General features: G+C 43.9%; 1 protein-coding gene across 1 annotated transcript; it reads right to left on the bottom strand.

Annotated features, from left to right (window-relative positions):
* Positions 1–359: 359 nt before the first annotated feature.
* Positions 360–16,971, bottom strand: dnajb12b (DnaJ heat shock protein family (Hsp40) member B12b). Its single transcript, XM_070440922.1, is given in 11 exon segments — positions 360–1,027; positions 3,163–3,319; positions 5,580–5,752; positions 13,149–13,258; positions 14,808–14,875; positions 14,980–15,156; positions 15,373–15,393; positions 15,396–15,461; positions 15,464–15,534; positions 16,094–16,265; positions 16,773–16,971. Coding segments are annotated over 10 exon segments (1,113 nt in total). The 5' UTR covers positions 16,906–16,971; the 3' UTR covers positions 360–1,027; positions 3,163–3,197.
* Positions 16,972–19,077: the final 2,106 nt, after the last annotated feature.

Raw genomic sequence — 19,077 nt, 5'->3', positions numbered from 1 at the left:
CTAGTCACTGTTGTACAAGCCAATTTTTTGATGAGTAATGCACTCACTGGTCTGGGCACTTGTCCAACTCCCCCCTCCCTCACACACACACACACACACAGAGAGAGAGAGGAAGAATGACAGATGGGGCACGTAGAATGTTTATTTTCCCTGTTTGAGTAAAAACATAATATGGACGTGTCATCGTGAGCAAGACCTACTTTATTAGATAGACGCTGTGTTCTAATGAAGAAAATCTTGAATAAAAACATTTGATATTTTAGAATTCCAACAATAAATAAATTACTTTCTCATTCACTGGGTTCACTCATTGTAAATACATAGGTCTGCAAAATCAAAATTGCTCAGTACATGTCTTGAGAGGTGTATGTTTACCTTACTGACTCTGATAGGAGAATATATAAATATAATCCCTGCATAGTAAAAATCATAATTTACATATAAAGTATAAATCAGGAAACTCAACTGCCATCAGCTTCAATTGGTCTTAACCATTCTTCAATGTTTTCGCCATATTGAAATAAAAGATGAATATCTCGGAAGTATCAATTGCTAAAGGAGGACATGTATAATGAACCACTTCTGATCTGAGTATTTCCTGATTTAACGCCGCCTTACATCATCTGACTTGAGGTGCCTCCCAAATAGCACACTATTCTCTATATGCTGCACTGACCAGAAGCCCTATGGGCCCAGGTAAAAAAAAAAATAGTGCACTATATAGAATAGTGTGCCATTTAGGACGTAAGAGGGTAAAAAGCAGGAGTCCCTAACAGTGCATTTGTAAAACAGTCAGCTTGTAACAGAGCACAGTCACTTCATGACACATCACCATGATCATCAACAAAGAGGGTATTCATTCTTCCTCAACAAGACTTTAGGTCATTCTCTTCTTCTTCGCCATACGAGATCTCCAACTCAAGGAGATCTGTCCGAGTTTGGTGTGCAGTGAAGTCACAGTCCCGAATGTTGAAAAGCGTACGTATTTACAGGCAATAAAATTGTTTTTGCGGTTTCGGATAACTACCTAAAAGAGAGAGCAAAGACAATTCAGTTTCAACATGTGCACTCTGTTCATGGGACTCATAACTTACATAGTTAGTCGGCCTTCGTAACATAGTGGCAAGAAAAAGTATGTGAACCCTTTGAAATTACCTGGATTTCTCAAAAAATGGTCATCAAATTTGATCTGATCTTCATCTAAGTCACAACAATAGACAAAAACAGCTGCTTAAACTAATAACACAAATTGTATTTTTCTTGTCTATATTGAATACATCATTTAAACAATCACAGTATAGGTTGAAAAAGTATGTGAACCCCAAGGCTAATGACTTCTCCAAAAAGTAACTGGAGTCAGGGTCAGCTAACCTGGAGTCCAACCAATGAGATGAGATTAGAGATGTTGGTTAGAGCTGCCTTGTGTAACAGTATAACTTTAGACCGCCCCTCGCCCCGACACGGCGGCGAACCAGGGACCTTCTGCACACATCAACAACAGTCACCCACGAAGCATCGTTACCCATCGCTCCACAAAAGCCGCGGCACGTGCAGAGCAAGGGAAACCCTACTTCAAGGTCTCAGAGCAAGTGACGTAACCGATTTGAAAGGCTATTAGCCGTACCAACCGCTAACTAACTAGCTAGCCATTTCACATCCGTTACACTTGCCGTATAAAAAACTCACAAAATTGAGTTTGCTATTCACAAGAAGCATTGCCCTGATGTGAACCATGTCTCGAACAAAAGAGATCTCAGAAGACCTAAGATTAAGAATTGTTGACTTGCATAAAGCTAGAAAGGGTTACAAAAGTATCTTCTAAAGCCTTGATGTCACGGTAAGACAAAATGTTCTATAAATGGAGAAAGTTCAGCACTGTTTCTACTCTCCTAGGAGTGGCCGTCCTGCAAAGATGACTGCAAGAGCACAGCGCAGAACGCTCAATGAGAGGTAAGAAGAATCCTAGAGGTCAGCTAAAAGATTTAACAGAAATCTCTGGAACATGCTAACATCTCTGTTGACGAGTCTACGATACGTAAAACCACTAAACAAGAAATGATGTTCATGGGAGGACACCACGGAAGAAGCCACTGCTGTCCAATAAAAACATTACTGCACGTCTGAAGTTGGCATAATTGCACCTGGATGTTCCACAGCGCTACAGGAAATATATTCTGTGGACAGATGAAACTACAGTTGAGTTGTCTGGAAGGAACACACAACACTATGTGTGGAGAAGAAAAGGCACAGCACACCAACATCAAAACCTCATCCCAACTGTAAAGTATGGTGGAGGGAGCATCATGGTTTGGGGCTGCTTTGCTGCCTCAGGGCCCGGACAGCTTGCTATCAACGACGGAAAAATGAATTCCCAAGTTTATCAAGACATTTTGCAGGAGAATGTTATCTGTCCGCCAATTGAAGCTCAACAGAAGATGATGATGCAACAGGACAACGACCCAAAACACAGAAGTAAATCAACAACAGAATGGCTTCAACAGAAGAAAATACGCCTTCTGGAGTGGCCCAGTCAAAGTCCTGACCTCGACCCGATTTAAAATGCGGTGGCATGACCTCAAGAGAGCGGTTCAGACATCCTAAGAATATTGCTGAACTGAAACAGTTTTGTGAAGAGGAATGGTCCAAAATTCCTCCTGACCGTTGTGCAGGTCTGATCTGCAACTACAGAAAACATTTGGTTGAGGTTATTGCTGCCAAAGGAGGGTCAAGCAGTTATTAAATCCAAGGGTTCACATACTTTTTCCCACCCTGCACTGTGAATGTTTACACGGTGTGTTCAATAAAGACATGAAAACATATAATTGTTAGTGTGTTATAAGTTTAAGCAGACCGTGTTTGTCTATTTCTGTGACCTAGTTGAAGATCAGATCTAATTTTATGACCAATTTATGCAGAAATCCAGGTATTTCCAAAGGGTTTACATACTTTTTCTTGCCACTGTACATAGTTCAGTAGGACTTCATAACTAACCCAATAGGTACACTACAACAATGGAGCCTTATATAGAGACAGAGACTGTGCCTGACTGAGTCCATAATGGCACCCTATTCCCTATATAGTGTCCTATGGGCCCTGGTCAAAAGTAGTGCACTATATAGGGAATAGGGTGCCATTTAGGTTGTTTTAGTGGTGAGCTCTTACCTATCAGTGTGGCGATCAACAGCCTTCCTTTATATTTAACCACCTAAGGAAACAGAGATGTCAGACAGCCTGGAGCAGCTCGGTGTCCCCATCTTCTGAGCCCTCTGGTACAACTCATTGTCTCCAAAATAGCGAGCTCGATACAGCAGYCCCTCCTCTGGAACACAACAACAAAGTACAATGGCTCAGTCCCCAATTCTCCAATATTTCCCAGAAGTCTGCACTCCTTGTCATGGATTTAAAAGCATATGATTGTTGTAAGCATTGTCTGGAGTGAGTTTCCACTATTGTTAAATCCATGCAAGAAAGTGAGCAAGTGTACACCTTGGGAGAAGGGAARAGAATTGTGATGTAGCCTAAGACAAACACCTACTTGGGCGTCCAATACAATACAAGTTACATAAGATAACAGGAAGTACAATAGAAAGGCTAAAAAGAGTATCCTGCCCAGAAAACCAATCATCTGAATGATAATGTGTTGTAATGTAAAACTGCCATGTGCTTTTCCCTTGCCATGTAAACAGCGGTGGCTGGCACTTTAAATAGGAGGACAGGCTCATAGTAATGTCTGGAACAGAATAAATGGAATTGTACCATTCCTAGGGTCAGAGAAAATCCGCCATGTTGAGAATGAGGACGGAATCACGGAATCCAGACATTAAAACGGAATTCAACAATGTAATGAACTTAATAGGGAATCAACTAAATTAATTGAAAATGAAGTTTATCATAAGACTTGAACAGAATGAATCAGTGATGGGTATTTCCTGCAACTTTCTGAAGAGCCAATGAGAATTCCCCGTCTGTTATGTGTGGTGCGGGTGTCTACCACTTTGTGTCGCCGTTAGCGGTGATGCTATCTTTCTGGACATGGGAAAGGCTTTCCACATCCAAAATCCTTCTCAAATTAAATGTTAACTACAAAGTAGACTATGCTTACTTGGCAGAACGATATGATGATGATGATGACGATTATTGTGGGTATTTTGTTTTACAAAAACATCTCTAAAACAAACAGCCTCTTTCAAGATCTACACTGGAATTAAAATGGTAACTACACCCAAAAATGGATCACATTTTTCCCAGACCTCAAAAGTGTTCTCCTGGTGTGGTTTAAGCATTGTTGTGGACTTAGAAAATAACTGAATTTGGATGTTACATTTTTTTAAAGTGATTGAGAGCAAAAACATTAAACTGGGAAATTGAAACCTGGGAAAACAAAATGGAAAAAACTGAATCAGGCAAAAAATATATATATTTTTTAGGTCCCTACATTCCATTCACTGTATTTCAGCCATTATTATGAGCCGTCCTCCCATCACCAGCCTCCTCTGCATGTGAAGTAGTGCTATTTCTTCACAGAGGATATCACTTTCTGGTACTGTGTTATCCATCTTACGTTATAGCAAACTGTCTGTTTGAAACAGCCAAACAAACAGGACACAACCGGTTTAGTTCGGATCAGAACACCTGAAGCCTCCAAACTAAATCATTAAACACCCCTCCAGTATACATCCATTTTAAAGTAGCGTTGCCACGTGGAACTGACCGCAGGGCTCTCCAGAGGGTGGTGCGGTCTGCACAACGCATCACCGGGGGCAAACTAACTGCCCTCCAGGACACCTGCACCACCCGATGTCACAGGAAGGCCAAAAAGATCATCAAGGACAACAACCATCCGAGCCARTGCCTGTTCACCCCGTTATCATCCAGAAGGTGAGGTCAGTACAGGTGCATCAAAGCTGGGACCGAGAGACTGAAAAACAGCTTCTATCTCAAGGCCATCAGACTGTTAAATAGCCATCACTAGCACATTAGAGGCTGTTGCCCTATATACATAGACTTGAAATCACTGGCCACTTTAATAATGGAACACTGGCCACTTTAATAATGTTTACATATTTTGCACTACTCATCTCATTTGTATATACTGTATTCTATCCTATTCTACTATATCTTATTCTATGTCGCTCTGACATTGCTCGTCCATATATTTATATATTCTTAATTCCATTCCTTTAGATTTGTGTGTATGGTGTGTATTGTTGTGAAATTGTTAGATATTACTGCACTGTTGGAGCTAGAAACACAAGCATTTCACTAAATCCGCAATAACATCTGCTAAACACGTGTACGTGACCAATAAAATATTGATAATTTGAGAATATTGATTAATCAATAGAACTTCATCATCCAAAGACAGACAAAAAGGTCAATGGAGAAGAGCTAGTTAGAACATCAACCTACTTCTGCTTCCAGCAGTTGCAGTTCTAAGAGTATGATGCTGGGGTTGTGGGTTCGATTCCCACACGGACCAACATACTGAACAGGTGTCACAGTCCACGCTGACCGTTCTAGAAGCCATGGAAGCGTCTGCTAAATGACCATGTTATTCTCATACTATTAAGTGAACGTACTCTGTTGTTTCTCCTTCCAGCAGTTGTTTCTGAGGTTGGAGATGTAGTCATCCTCCACACTCCTCTCCACAGTCTTCAGATTCAGTCCGTTGTACTCCCTGGAGAAGTGGTCTCCCACATAGTACGGCACCCTCAAGGTCTCCGTGTACCTCTTGTGGGTGTGTCCAATAGACCTGAATTTGATGGAGATAGATACAGAGAGACAGAGACCGATATAGAGAGACAAAGAAGTGAGTGAATTTTAATTTTATTTAACTAGGCAAGTCAGTTAAGAACAAATTTCTTATTTACAATGACGTCCTAGGAACAGTAGGTTAACTGCCTTGTTCAGGGGCAGAATGACAGATTTTTTACTACTTGTCAGGTCGGGGATTCAATCTAACAACCTTTCAGTTACTGGCCCAACGTTCTAACCACTAGGCTACCTGCCACCCCAGTGAAGCGCTTCACATGATCCAACCCAGCAACCCAATCCCTTTATCGTGGACATGACAGTGGACTACTCTCTGACACAGTCACTATAGTCTCCCACACGACAGTAACAGTGGTGATAACAAACAGACAGAGGAGTAGGGTATTGGTGGTGATAGCCTGGTGGTTAGGTGCGTTGGGCCAGTAACCGAAAGGTTCTGGATCGAATCCCAGAGTTGACAAGGTAAAAATCTGTCGTTCTGCTCCTGAGCAAGACAGTTAAACCCACTGTTCCCCTGAACAAGACAGTTAAACCCACTGTTCCCTGGGCGCGATGACGTGGATGTTGATTAAGGCAGCGCCCCGCACCTCTCTGATTCGAGGGGTTGGGTTGAATAAGAATGACACATTTCAGTTGAATACATTCAGATGTACAACTGACTAGGTATCACACTTTCCCTTATTGCACAAGTTGACTGCAGGTATTCATTTAAAAAGTAGTGACAAATATTCACATTTATTGAGAAATTACAAATAAATAGTTTTGACGGTATTGAAAAACCATACTGTGCTTTTTCTAAATACCCTGGTATACTGCCCAAGCCTACGCAGCCATCGCCGGGTCTTGAGACCACGGCCAGCCATCGCCGGGTCTTTACCACGGGCCAGCCATCGCCGGGTCCTTACCACGCGCCAGCTCCGTTCCACGGCCGAGGTCACCGGGTTCTACCACGGGCCAGCCATACCCGGGTCTTAACCACGGGCCAGCCATCGCCGGGTCTTAACCACGGGCCAGCCATACCCGGGTCTTAACCACGGGCCAGCCATACCCGGGTCTTACCACGGGCCAGCCATCGCCGGGGTCTTTTACCACGGGCCAGCCATCGCCGGGTCTTAACCAAGGGCCAGCCATCGCCGGGTCTTTACCACGGGCCAGCCATCGCCGGGTCTTTAAGACAGGCCAGCCATACCCGGGTCTTTACCACGGGCCAGCCATACCCGGGTCTTAACCACGGGCCAGCCATCGCCGGGTCTTAACCACGGGCCAGCCATACCGGGTCTTAACCACGGGCCAAGCCATACCCGGGTCTTTACCACGGGCCAGCCATCGCCGGGTCTTTACCACGGGCCAGCCATCGCCGGGTCTTAACCAAGGGCCAGCCATTGCCGGGTCTTAACCACGGACAGCCATCGCCGGGTCTTTACCACGGGCCAGCCATCGCCGGGTCTTTACCACGGGCCAGCCATCGCCGGGTCTTTACCACGGGCCAGCCATACCCGGGCTTTACCACGGGCCAGCCATCGCCGGGTCTTTACCACGGGCCAGCCATCGCCGGGTCTTTTACCACGGGCCAGCCATCGCCGGGTCTTAACCAAGGGCCAGCCATCGCCGGGTCTTAACAAGGGCCAGCCATCGCCGGGCTTAACCACGGGCCAGCCATACCCGGGTCTTAACCACGGGCCAGCCATACCCGGGTCTTAACCACGGGCCAGCCATCGCCGGGTCTTAACCACGGGCCAGCCATACCCGGGTCTTAACCACGGGCCAGCCATACCGCGGTCTTTACCACGGGCCAGCCACGCCGGGTCTTTACCACGGGCCACCATCGCCGGGTCTTAACCAAGGGCCAGCCATCGCCGGTCTTAACCACGGCAGGCCATCGCCGGGTCTTTACCACGGGCCAGCCATCGCCGGTCTTTACCACGGGCCAGCCATCGCCGGGTCTTTACCACGGGCCAGCCATACCCGGGTCTTTACCACGGGCCAGCCATACCCGGGTCTTTACCACGGGCCAGCCATACCCGGGTCTTTACCACGGCCAGCCATACCCGGGTCTTTACCACGGGCCAGCCATACCCGGGTCTTAACCAAGGGCCAGCCATACCCGGGTCTTTACCACGGGCCAGCCATACCCGGGTCTTTACCACGGGCCAAAGAGCCCCTGCTGACGACTACTTTCCCCTAAAGTCAATCTATGACCTGTGACCTCCCTAAAGACTACCAGGTGGTGTCCAAATGACACCCTAGTCCCTATTTAGTGTCCTACCATTGAACAGAACCCATAGGGATAATGCACTAATATAGGAATAGGGTGCTCCCTAAAACACTTCAGCGAGCAGGCCTTTCTAATCAACCTGGCCCGGGTATCCTGGAAGGATATTGACCTCATCCCGTCAGTAGAGGATGCCTGGTTGCTCTTTTAAAACTATTTTCCTCACCATCTAAAATAAGCATGCCCCATTAAAAAAAAAATTGAACTAAGAACAGATATAGCCCTTGGTTCACTCCAGACCTGACTGCCCTTGACCAGCCAAAAAACATCATGTGGCGTTCTGCATTAGCATCGAATAGTCCCCACGATATGCAATTGTTCAGGAAGTCAGGAACCAATACACGCAGTCAGTCAGGAAAGCTAAGGCTAGCTTTTTCAAGCAGAAAATTTGCAACCTGCAGCAAAGTAGGAAAGTAGTCGTCAGCAGGGGCTCTTTGGCCCGTGGTAAAGACCCGGGTATGGCTGGCCCGTGGTAAAGACCCGGTAGGCTGGCCCTGGGACATTGTGAAGTACATGGAGAATAAAAGCACCTCCTCCCAGCTGCCCACTGCACTGAGGCTAGGAAACACTGTCACCACCGATAAATGTACGGTAATCGATCATTTCAATGAGCATTTTTCTACGGCTGGCCATGCTTTCCACCTGGCTACCCCTACCCCGGCCAACAGCTCTGCACTCCCTGCAGCAACTTGCCCAAGTCCGCCCCCGCTTCTCCTTCACCCAAATCCAGACAGCTGATGTTCTGAAAACGCTGCAAAATCTAGATTCCTACAAATCAGCCGGGCTAGACAATCTGGACCCTCTCTAAAATTAGCTGCCGAAATTGTTGCAACCCCTTTTACCAGTCTGTTCAACCTCTCGTATCGTCTGAGATTCCCAACTATTGAAAAGCTGTCGGGGTCATCCCCCTCTTCAAAAGGGGAGACACTCTAGACCCAAACGGTTATAGACCTATATCCATCCTGCTCTGCCTTTCTAAAATCTTCGAAAGCCAAGTTAACAAACAGATCACCGACCATTTAGAATCCCACCGTACCTTCTCCACTATGCAATCTGGTTTTCGAGCTGGTCATTGGTGCACCTCAGCCACGCTCAAGGTCCTAAACGATATCATAACCGCCATCGATAAAAGACAGTACTGTGCAGCCATCTTCATCGACCTGGCCAAGGCTTTCGACTGTCAAATCACCTCATTCTTTTCAGCAGACGCAATAGCCTTGGTTTCTCAAATGATTGTCTCACCTGGTTCACCAACTACTTCTCAGACAGAGTTCAGTGTGTCAAATCGGAGGGCCTGTTGTCCGGACCTCTGGCAGTCTCTATGGGGGTGCCACAGGGTTCAATTCTCGGGCCGAATCTTTTTTCTGTATATATCAATGATGTCACTCTTGCTGTTGGTGAGTCTCTGATCCACCTCTACGCAGACGACACCATTCTGTATACATCAGGCCCTTCTTTGGACACTGTTAACTTCTTTGGGATAGGGGGCGGTATTTTGACGTCCGGATGAAAAGCGTGCCCAAAGTAAACTGCCTGCTACTCAGGCCCAGAAGCTAGGATATGCATATATTTGGATAGAACACTCTAAAGTTTCTAAAACGGTTAAAATTATGCCTGTGAGTATAACAGAACTTATTTGGCAGGCGAAACCCTGAGGACAAACCATCCAGGAATTTTTGTTGTTGTTGAGTTCACTGTGTTTTCAATTCGTTTTCTATGGTAAACTAGATTTATGAGGCACCTGGTTGCAGTTCCTATGGCTTCCACTAGATGTCAACAGTCTTTAGAAATTGGTTGATGTTTTTCCTTTGAGAAATGAAGAAGTACGGCTATTCAGAATGAGAGTCAAGCCAAGTGGCCTCTTTTGTTCGGGGCGCGCGACCTGTACTCGCTCCACTTTGATTTTATCCGCTATTGAACACAGTATATTCCATCTTACATTTTATCGATTATTTACATTTTAGGATACCTAAGGATGGATTAGGAAAGTTGTTTGAAATGTTTGGACAAAGTTTACAGGTAACTTGTAGTCATGTTGGGCGAGTTGGAACCGGTGTTTTTCTGAATCAAATGCGCCAAATAAATTGACATTTTGGGGATATAAAAAAGGAGTTTATCGAACAAAAGGACCATTTGTGATGTTTATGGGACATATTGCAATGCCAACAGAAGAAGATCTTCAAAGGCATGAATTATATAGTTATTTCTGACTTTTGTGTCACCACCTGCCTGGTTCAAAATGATTGTTATGCATTTGTATGGTGGGGTGTTGTCCTCAGATAATCGCATGGTTTGCTTCGCCGTAAAGCCTTTTTGAAATCTGACACCGCGGCTGGATTAACAAGAAGTTAAGCTTTATTTTGACATATTGCATGTGTATTTTCAAGAATGTTAAATATTTACAATTCTGTAGTTTGAATTTGGATGTTGGTCAGGTGGGACGCTACCATCATAACTGGATGTTGGTCAGGTGGGACGCTACCATCATCACTGGATGTTGGTCAGGTGGGACAAACCTCCAAACGAGCTTCAATGCCATACAATCCTCCTTCAATGGACTCCAACTGCTTTTAAATGCTAGTAAAACTAAATGCATGCTCTTCAACCGATTTCTGCCCGCAACGCCTGCCTAGATCACTACTCTGGACTAGGGTCGACAGATTAATCAGAATGGCCGATTAATTAGGCCGATTTCAAGTTTCATAACAATCGGAAATCGGTATTTTTTTATTAAAAATAAAGGTGTAATATATATCCACACACACATTTTTGTAATAATGAAATTGCAACAATACTGAATGAACAATGAACACTTTTTAAAAGTGTTCATTGGTTCTATATATATAATTACACCTTTATTTTATATATATATTTATATATATAATTATATATTAATTTCACTTTATTTGATCTTTTATTTAACTAGGCAAGTCAGTTAAGAACACATTTATTTTCAATGACGGCCTAGGAACGTTCTGCCTCGTTCAGGGCAGAACGACAGATTTTTAACCTTGTCAGCTCGGGGGATCCAATCTTGCAACTTACAGTTAACTAGTCCAATGCTTAACACCTGATTATATTGCACTCACGAGGAGCCTGCCTGTTACGCGAATGCAGTAAGCTATGTAAGTTGCTAGCTAGCATTAAATTAATCTTAGAAAAAACTACTCAATAGACTGTCATTGCTCCAATGTGTACTTAACCATAAACATCAACGCCTTTCTTAAAAATCAATACCAAGTATATATTTTTAACCTGCATATTAGCTAAAAGAAATCCAGGTTAGCAGCAATATTAACCAGGTGAAATTGTGTCATTTCTCTTGCGTTTCACTGCACGCAGAGTCAGGGTATATGCAACAGTTTGGGCCGCCTGGCTCTTGCGAACTAATTTGCCAAACGTAATTATAACGTAATTATGACATAACATTGAGGTGTGCAATGTAACAGGAATATTTAGACTCATGGATGCCACCGTTTAGATAAAATACGGAACGGATAAACGTTTTGTTTTCGAGGTGATAGTTTTCCGGATTAGTCAAAGGTATATGGTTTAGAGAAATAGTTCGCGTTATTATATCATGTAATAACTGCGGCTGAACTTGTTTATTTACCGTTCATGTCTTCCATAGAGAATGTCTTGATCTACTTCAAATAGGTCTGTGTTTCACGGAGGAGCAGAACTGACAGGGACCATGCAGACAAGCTCTGCTTTCTGCACTACAACCTAAAACTTCTTAACTGGGATATTGGAAAGAATGAAGCTGGTGTTGTTTTAATAATTTTCATGTTTTGAGACTAAATTACATTTATTTTATTTTTTTATTATTATATTAAGTAAAATAAAAGTGTTCATTGTTCATTCAAGTATTGTGTCATTATTACAAAATGATGTGTGTGTGTATGATATATATACTATAACTACTTTTTTTTGTCCTCAATAATCAGGGTATCGGTATTGAAATCATCATCGTCGACCTCTACTCTGTAGGTTTCGACTTAGAATTATGTGGAACAACACAAATACCTAGGTGTCTGGTTAGACTGTAAACTTCCTTCCGCTCACTCAAGCATCATCAATCCACAAATTAAATCTAGAATCGGCTTCACTATTTTGCAACAAACCTCCTCCCTCATGCTGTAAACATACCCTCGTAAGACTATCCTACCGATTCCACGACTTGCGCGTGGTCATTTACAAATTAGCATCCAAACACTCTCTCAGCAAACTGATGTAGTCAGTTCACAGTTGCCATCCGTTTTATCACCAAAGCCCCAATATACTACCACACTGTGAGCTGTATGCTCGTTGGCTGGCCTTCTTGCTACATATTCGTCGCAACCCACTGCTCCAAGAGTCATCTATAAGTCTTTTTTGCTAGGTAAAAGGTCCGCTTTATTAGCTCCGGTCCCCATAACAACACCACCCGTAGCAAACGCCGCTCCAGCAGGTATAATTTCCTGGTCATCCCAAAGCAACACTTACTTTGTTGGCGCTTTCTTCCGTTCTCTGCTGCCAATGATGGCAAGAATTGCAAAAATCCTGAAGCTGGAGACTCATATCTCACTCTCCATTTAAGCATCAGCTGTTCAGAGCAGCATTACAGATCACATCGCTAACCTATAGATAGAACCTAGGACAACATGCTGTAGATGTCAACGACGGCTATACACACAATCCCTGATTGCGACATCACGCAGCGCGTTGTAGGTTGTTTTATTTCTTTCTTGGATCTATGGCACCCAGGTAATCTCTACTTGCACATCATCTGCAAATATATCACTCCAGTGTTGATGCTAAATTGTAATTATTTTGCCTCTATGGCCTATTTATTGCCTTACCTCTCTAATCTTCTACATTTGCACACACTGTATATAGATTTTTCTATTGRGTTATTGACTGTACGTTTGTTTATCCCACGTGTAACTCTGTGTTGTTGTTTTTGTAGCACTGCTTTGCTTTATCTGGGCCAGGTCGCAGTTGTAAATGAGAAGTTYTTCTCAACTGACCTACCTGGTTATATAAAGGTGAAATAAATAAATAAAGACCAGGCTACTCCATMAGGTYATTATCCAGGTYGGGGGAYGTCAGGGGTTAGACTCACGGCCTGAAGCTGAGGCTGTAGGGGGCAGTGGAGACCATCATCTGACTGAGAGCTGACACAACCACCAGGATGACGATGGGCAGCAGCTGGACAAAGAGCGCAAAGCCTCCCTGAAAAATCACAACACACAGGTTTGTTAGACACAACAATGACAAACTGACATGGTAAACTATACAGGTTTGTTTGAGTTAACTGATAACACTGCAAAACCAACTACCGGTCTTAAGCCTAGCAATCCACTTTGCACAGGKTAATTTCACATACACTATATGTACAAAAGTATGTGGACAAACTTTCAAATTAGCGAATTCGGCTATTTCAGCCACACCCGTTGCTGACGTGTATAAAATTGAGCACACCGCCATGCAATCTCCATAGACAAACATTGGTAGTAGAACGGCCTTACTGAAGAGCTCAGTAACTTTCAACATGGCACTGTCATAGGATGCCACCTCTCCAACAAGTCAGTTCGTCAAATGTCTGCCCTGCTAGAGCTGCCCCGGTCAACTGTAAGTGTTGTTATATTGAAGTGGAAACGTCTAGGAGCAACAACGGCTCAGCCATGAAGTAGTAGGCCACACAAGCTCACAGAACAGGACCGCCGAGCGATGTAGCCCATAGAGCATAAAAATTGTCTGTCCTCGGTTGCAACACTCACTACCATGTTCAAAACTGCCTCGGGAAGCAACGTCAGCACAAGAACTGTTTGTCAGGAGCTTCATGAAATGGATTTCCCTGGCCGAGCAGCCACACACAAGCCTAAGATCACCATGCGCAATGCCAAGTGTCAGCTGGAGTGGAGTAAAGCTCACCGCCATTGGGCTCTGGAGCAGTGGAAACACGTTCTCTGAAGTGATGAATCACACTTCACCTTCTGGCAGTCCGTCAGACGAATCTGGTGTTGGCAGATGCCAGGAAAATGCTACCTCCCCCAATGCATAGTTCCAGCTGTAAAGTTTGGTGGAGGAGGAATAATGGTCTGGGGCTGTTTTTCATGGTTCGGGCCCCTTAGTTCCAGTGAAGGGAAATCTTAATGCTACAGCATACAATGACATTCTAGACGATTCTGTGCTTCCAACTTTGTGGCAACAGTTTGGGAAGGCCATTCCTGTTTCAGCATGACAATGCCCCTGTGCACAAAGCGAGATCCATACAGAAATTGTTTGTCGAGATCGGTGTGGAGGAACTTGACTGGCCTGCACTGAGCCCTGATTCCATCAAAAACCTTTGGGATGAATTGGAACGCCGACTGCGAGCCAGAACTAATCGCCCAACATCAGTGCCTGACCTCACTAATGTTCTTGTGGCTGAATGGAAGCAAGTCACGCAGAAATGTTCCTACATCTAGTGGAAAGCCTTCCCAGAAGAATGGAGGCTGTTATAGCAGCAAAGGGGGGACCAACTCCATATTTAATGCCCATGATTTTGGATGAGATGTTGGACAAGCAGGTGTCCACATACTTTTGGTCACGTAGTGTAACAATACAGTTCTATCCAAGTAGACCATTCTCAGTTTGCAGTGCAAAAACAACAAGGACTCCCCCTGCTGTACAGCAGGCTAACTAACGTACATTAGAAAACCATTAGAAAAATGGCTAAATTTATCTACTTAATAACCTGAACTGGAAATGTGCAATCCATAAAAAACCACTGGCATACCTCTCTCTGTTGTCCCTGTTGTCCCGCTGGCCTCTGATAACGCCCATTTCTGTATACATGAACATTGCCTTGAGAAGCAAACAGACAACCAATAGATATTAGCAGTGGAGGTGTCAGGAAAATATGTCGATGCAATGGTTTCTAATGACTGTGTGTGTGTGTGTTGTGTCACTCACTTGCTGGAAAACCCCTCCGAAGAACATATTGAAGAGGTCCTCAGGTGAAATATCAGCCTGGAAGTCTCCGTTGGTCTGGCCTGTCTTGACGGATGCTCTTCTCTCCTCACCACACTGGTCATACTGTTTCCTCTTGTCAGCATTACTCAAACAGGAATAGGCATTTCCAATAGCTGGGGGAAAACAAACACCTTTTTGGGTACCTTCAAATGACATTAAATGATATACAATTCATTGGAGCGGTTTCCTGGACACTGATTAGACTAGAAAGCATTCTCAGTTGAACACGTTTTAGTCCAGGACTAGGCTTAATCTGTGTCCGGCAAGCCGTCTCCTTTGAATGGTTATCGCATTAAATAATGAAGAAAAGAAGTCTGTTTGGGGCGTACCTTTAAATGCCTCAGTGGCACCGGTGCGTGGTTTTTGTCGGGATGGAATTTCAGCGCTAATTTTCTATATGACTTTTTGAGATCATCTCAGACGCATCTTTCTTCACTCCGAGAATCTCATAGAAGTCTTTACACTGTTTTATTTGTAAAGACAGAAGAAAACTATAAAGACAAAACACTCAATTGTTTCAAGATATTTTCATTTTCCGATAGGGAAGATTCAATGTGGAAAGTGGGAGTTAAACATATGTTTGATGTTAATGTTTTAGAAGCAGTTTCAATATAACATGCCATTTAGCAGATGGTTTATCAACAACTACAAAAATAAATACATGTGTGGTCCCAGCTCAGCATGAACATTGGGCGACAGGTAGCCTAACGGGTAAGAGCGTTGAATAAAAACTCTGTTTGAATCCGAGCCAGCGACCTTTCGCATTTAACCCCCAACAACTGCTCCCCGGGCACCGATGACATGGATGTCGATTAAGGCAACCCCTCACACCTCTCTGATTCAGAGGGGTTGGGTTAAATGCACCTCTCTGATTCAGAGGGGTTGGGTTAAATGCACCTCTCTGATTCAGAGGGGTTGGGTTAAATGCGGGAGATACATTTTGGTTGAATGTATTCAGTTGTGCAACTAAGTATCCTTTTCCTTCACTTTCCTTGCAATTACATTTTATATGATAATAATTGCAATGATAGTAAATTCCATGCATCCTACTTCTTGACAGCGTCCAGTTGATCTGAGGTGTAGGATTTGGCTGTCTGCGAGGCCTTCTCTCCTTGGTCCTCCTCCCCAGGTCTTCGCTGCCTTGGCCCAGTGCCATCACTGGATCCTGACTGGTTGTCATGACCAGGGGTGAAACCATTTCTTGCAATCAAGTCCAGCAGTGCTGGAAATACAGATAGAGTAACATTTAGAAGAACATTTGAGTATCGTAGTTTCCCCCAGAAACGTCTCCACTGAACAGGCCCATTGGGGGCAAATCTCTGATGACATCTCCCTCTTGTACAGTCAGAAGCACATGGAGTGAGTTATTCGAAGTAACAACGTCAAAGACCGCTAGCTATGCAGCTGCACCGTTTGTATTTAGCTAGCAACATGAGATTGGGTGCAACTGAATGTACTGACTCCACAGTTTAACGTTAGGTAGCTCGCTAGCTAGCTAATATAACCAGCAGAATTAAACGGACTGTGTATACTACAACTACAACAGTGACAATGCAAAATCGAGCCAGATTAGATGTTTTATATGAAAAATCGGCGATAATTAGCTAGCTTTAGCAGTGAGAAGGGTAACGTATTAACGCAACTATAGCGGGCCCTCAATTTCCCAGGAAAAAATATACCCTGGATGCTAGCTGACATTCATGTCGCTTCTCAAGCGGCCGTCTCTTACCTCTCGCCTTATCCGTCGGAAAAAGTTTCTGTGCCTTTTCTAGAAATCTAACGGCCTTCTCTGTTTGATTGTTTGTTAATGCAGCAGTTGCAATGTCAATGCAACGCTCTGCTTCGTCCCTGTTTACTTCCATTGCGGGACGCAGCTTGAGGTAAATAAAAAAATAACGCTAATAGCCGTTGTAGGGCGCTTTCTAATGACGTCACGCATTATGTAGGGCGTAGTGGTGTGGTCATGTTGGTATTGCCTACTAGATGGAGCCAAACTTTCCATAAACAAGCCATCACCTACAGAGAGATGAACCTGGAGAAGCAGGCTGGTCCTGGGGCTCTGTTGGACAAACACCAAACAGAGCCCCAGGACAGCAGCACAATTAGACCCAACCAAATCATTGAGGAAAAACAAAAAGATAATTACTTGACACATTGGAAAGAATTAACAAAAAAAAACAGAGCAAACTAGAAGCGATTTGGCCCCTAAAAACAGAGAGTACACAGGGCAAGAATACCTGACCACCTGTGACTGACCCAAACCTTAAGGAAAGCTTTGGACTCATGTTACAAGACTCAGTGAGCATACCTTGCTATTGAGAAAGGCCGCCCGTAGGCAGACCATTGCTCTCAAGAGAAGACAGGCTATGTGCTCACTGCCCACAATAACTGAGTGGGAACTGAGCTGCCACTTCCAACCTCCTGCCCAATGTATGACCATATTAAGAGACATATTTCCCTCAGATTTACACAGAGTCACAAAGAATTTGAAAACAAATCCAATTTTGATAACTTCCCATTATCTACTGGTGAAATTCCACAGTGCCATCACGAAGCAGCAAGATTTGTGACCTGTTGCCACAAGAAAAGGGCAACCAGTGAAGAAACAAACAACCATTGGTAACATACAAACCCATATTTATGCTATATTAACTTACGGCGTACTGGCCTGTGTGCTTTAAACCATTTGTACATTGTTACAACACTGTTATATATAAATATTACCATTTGTAATGTCTTTTCTTGTTTTGAAACTTCTGTTATGTGTTAATGGTTTACTGTTAATTTGTATTGTTTATTTCACTTTTGTGTATTATCACCTCACTTGTTTTGGCAATTGTTAAACACATGTTTCCCATTGCCAATAAAGCCCCTTGAATTTGATTGAATTTGAATTGAGTTACCACGTTGCAGAATACCCTGACCACTGTGGACTGACCCCAAAATGAAGGAAAGCTTTGACTATGTACAGACTCAGTGCGCATAGCCTTGCTATTGGAGAGAGGCCGCCATAGGCAGACCTGAGCTCTCAAGAGAAGACAGGCTATGTGCACACTGCCCACAAAAATTGAGGGGAAAACTGAGCTGCACTTCCTAACCTCCTGCCCAAATGTTATGACAATATTTTTGTTTATTTTATTTCTTTACCTTTATTTAACTAGGGCAATCGTCACATATTTCCCTCAGATTACACAGACCCCCAAGAATCGAAAACTCCCATATCTATTGGGGTGAAATACCAGTGTGCCATCACAGCAGCAAGACAAAGGGCAACCAGTGAGAGCAAACACCATTGTAAAATGTTAACAGGTTATCCCTGGTTCGCCCCGACACGGCGCGAACCAGGGGACCTTCTGGCACAACATCAACAACAGTCGCCCACGAAGGCGGTCGTTACCATCGCTCCACAAAAAGCCGCGACCCTTTGCAGAGCCAAGGGGCAACACTACTAATACGTTTCAGAGCAAGTTGAACGTTAACTGACTTGAAACGCTTACTTAGCGCGTACCCGCTAACTAGCTAAGCCATTTCACACCGTTTTACACTCCACCCCCCTTTCAAAACCTCCTCCTTTTCCGCAGCAACCAGTATTCCGGGTCACGGCACCAATGTAACAGTATTAACTTCTTAGACCGTCCCCTCGCCACACAGGGGCGCGAACCAGGGGACCCTCTGCACACATCAACAACAGTCGCCCCACGAAGCGTCTTTACCCATACGCTCCACAAAAAGCCGCGAACCCTTTGCAGAGCAAGGGGCAAACACTACTAATACGTTTCAAGCAAGTGGAACGTAACTGATTGAAACTGTTACTAGTCGCGATTACCCCTAACTCCAGCTGAGCCATTTCACATCCTGAATACATAGAAATAACAGTAACTTATATTATTTTAATTTTATTTTCCGGCTTTGTTACTCGTTTGCAACAATGTCCTCTATTCCTTGGAACTCTGTGAGTGTAATGTTTACTGTTAACATTTTTTTTATTTCACTTTTTAGTTTATTAATCTATTTCACTGCTTTTCGACAATAAA

This window comes from Salvelinus sp. IW2-2015, unplaced genomic scaffold (genome assembly GCF_002910315.2).
Source record: "Salvelinus sp. IW2-2015 unplaced genomic scaffold, ASM291031v2 Un_scaffold3180, whole genome shotgun sequence".
NCBI lineage: Eukaryota > Metazoa > Chordata > Actinopteri > Salmoniformes > Salmonidae > Salvelinus > Salvelinus sp. IW2-2015.
Note: the sequence above shows the minus strand (reverse complement) of the source record. Positions and strands in the feature narration are given on the sequence as shown.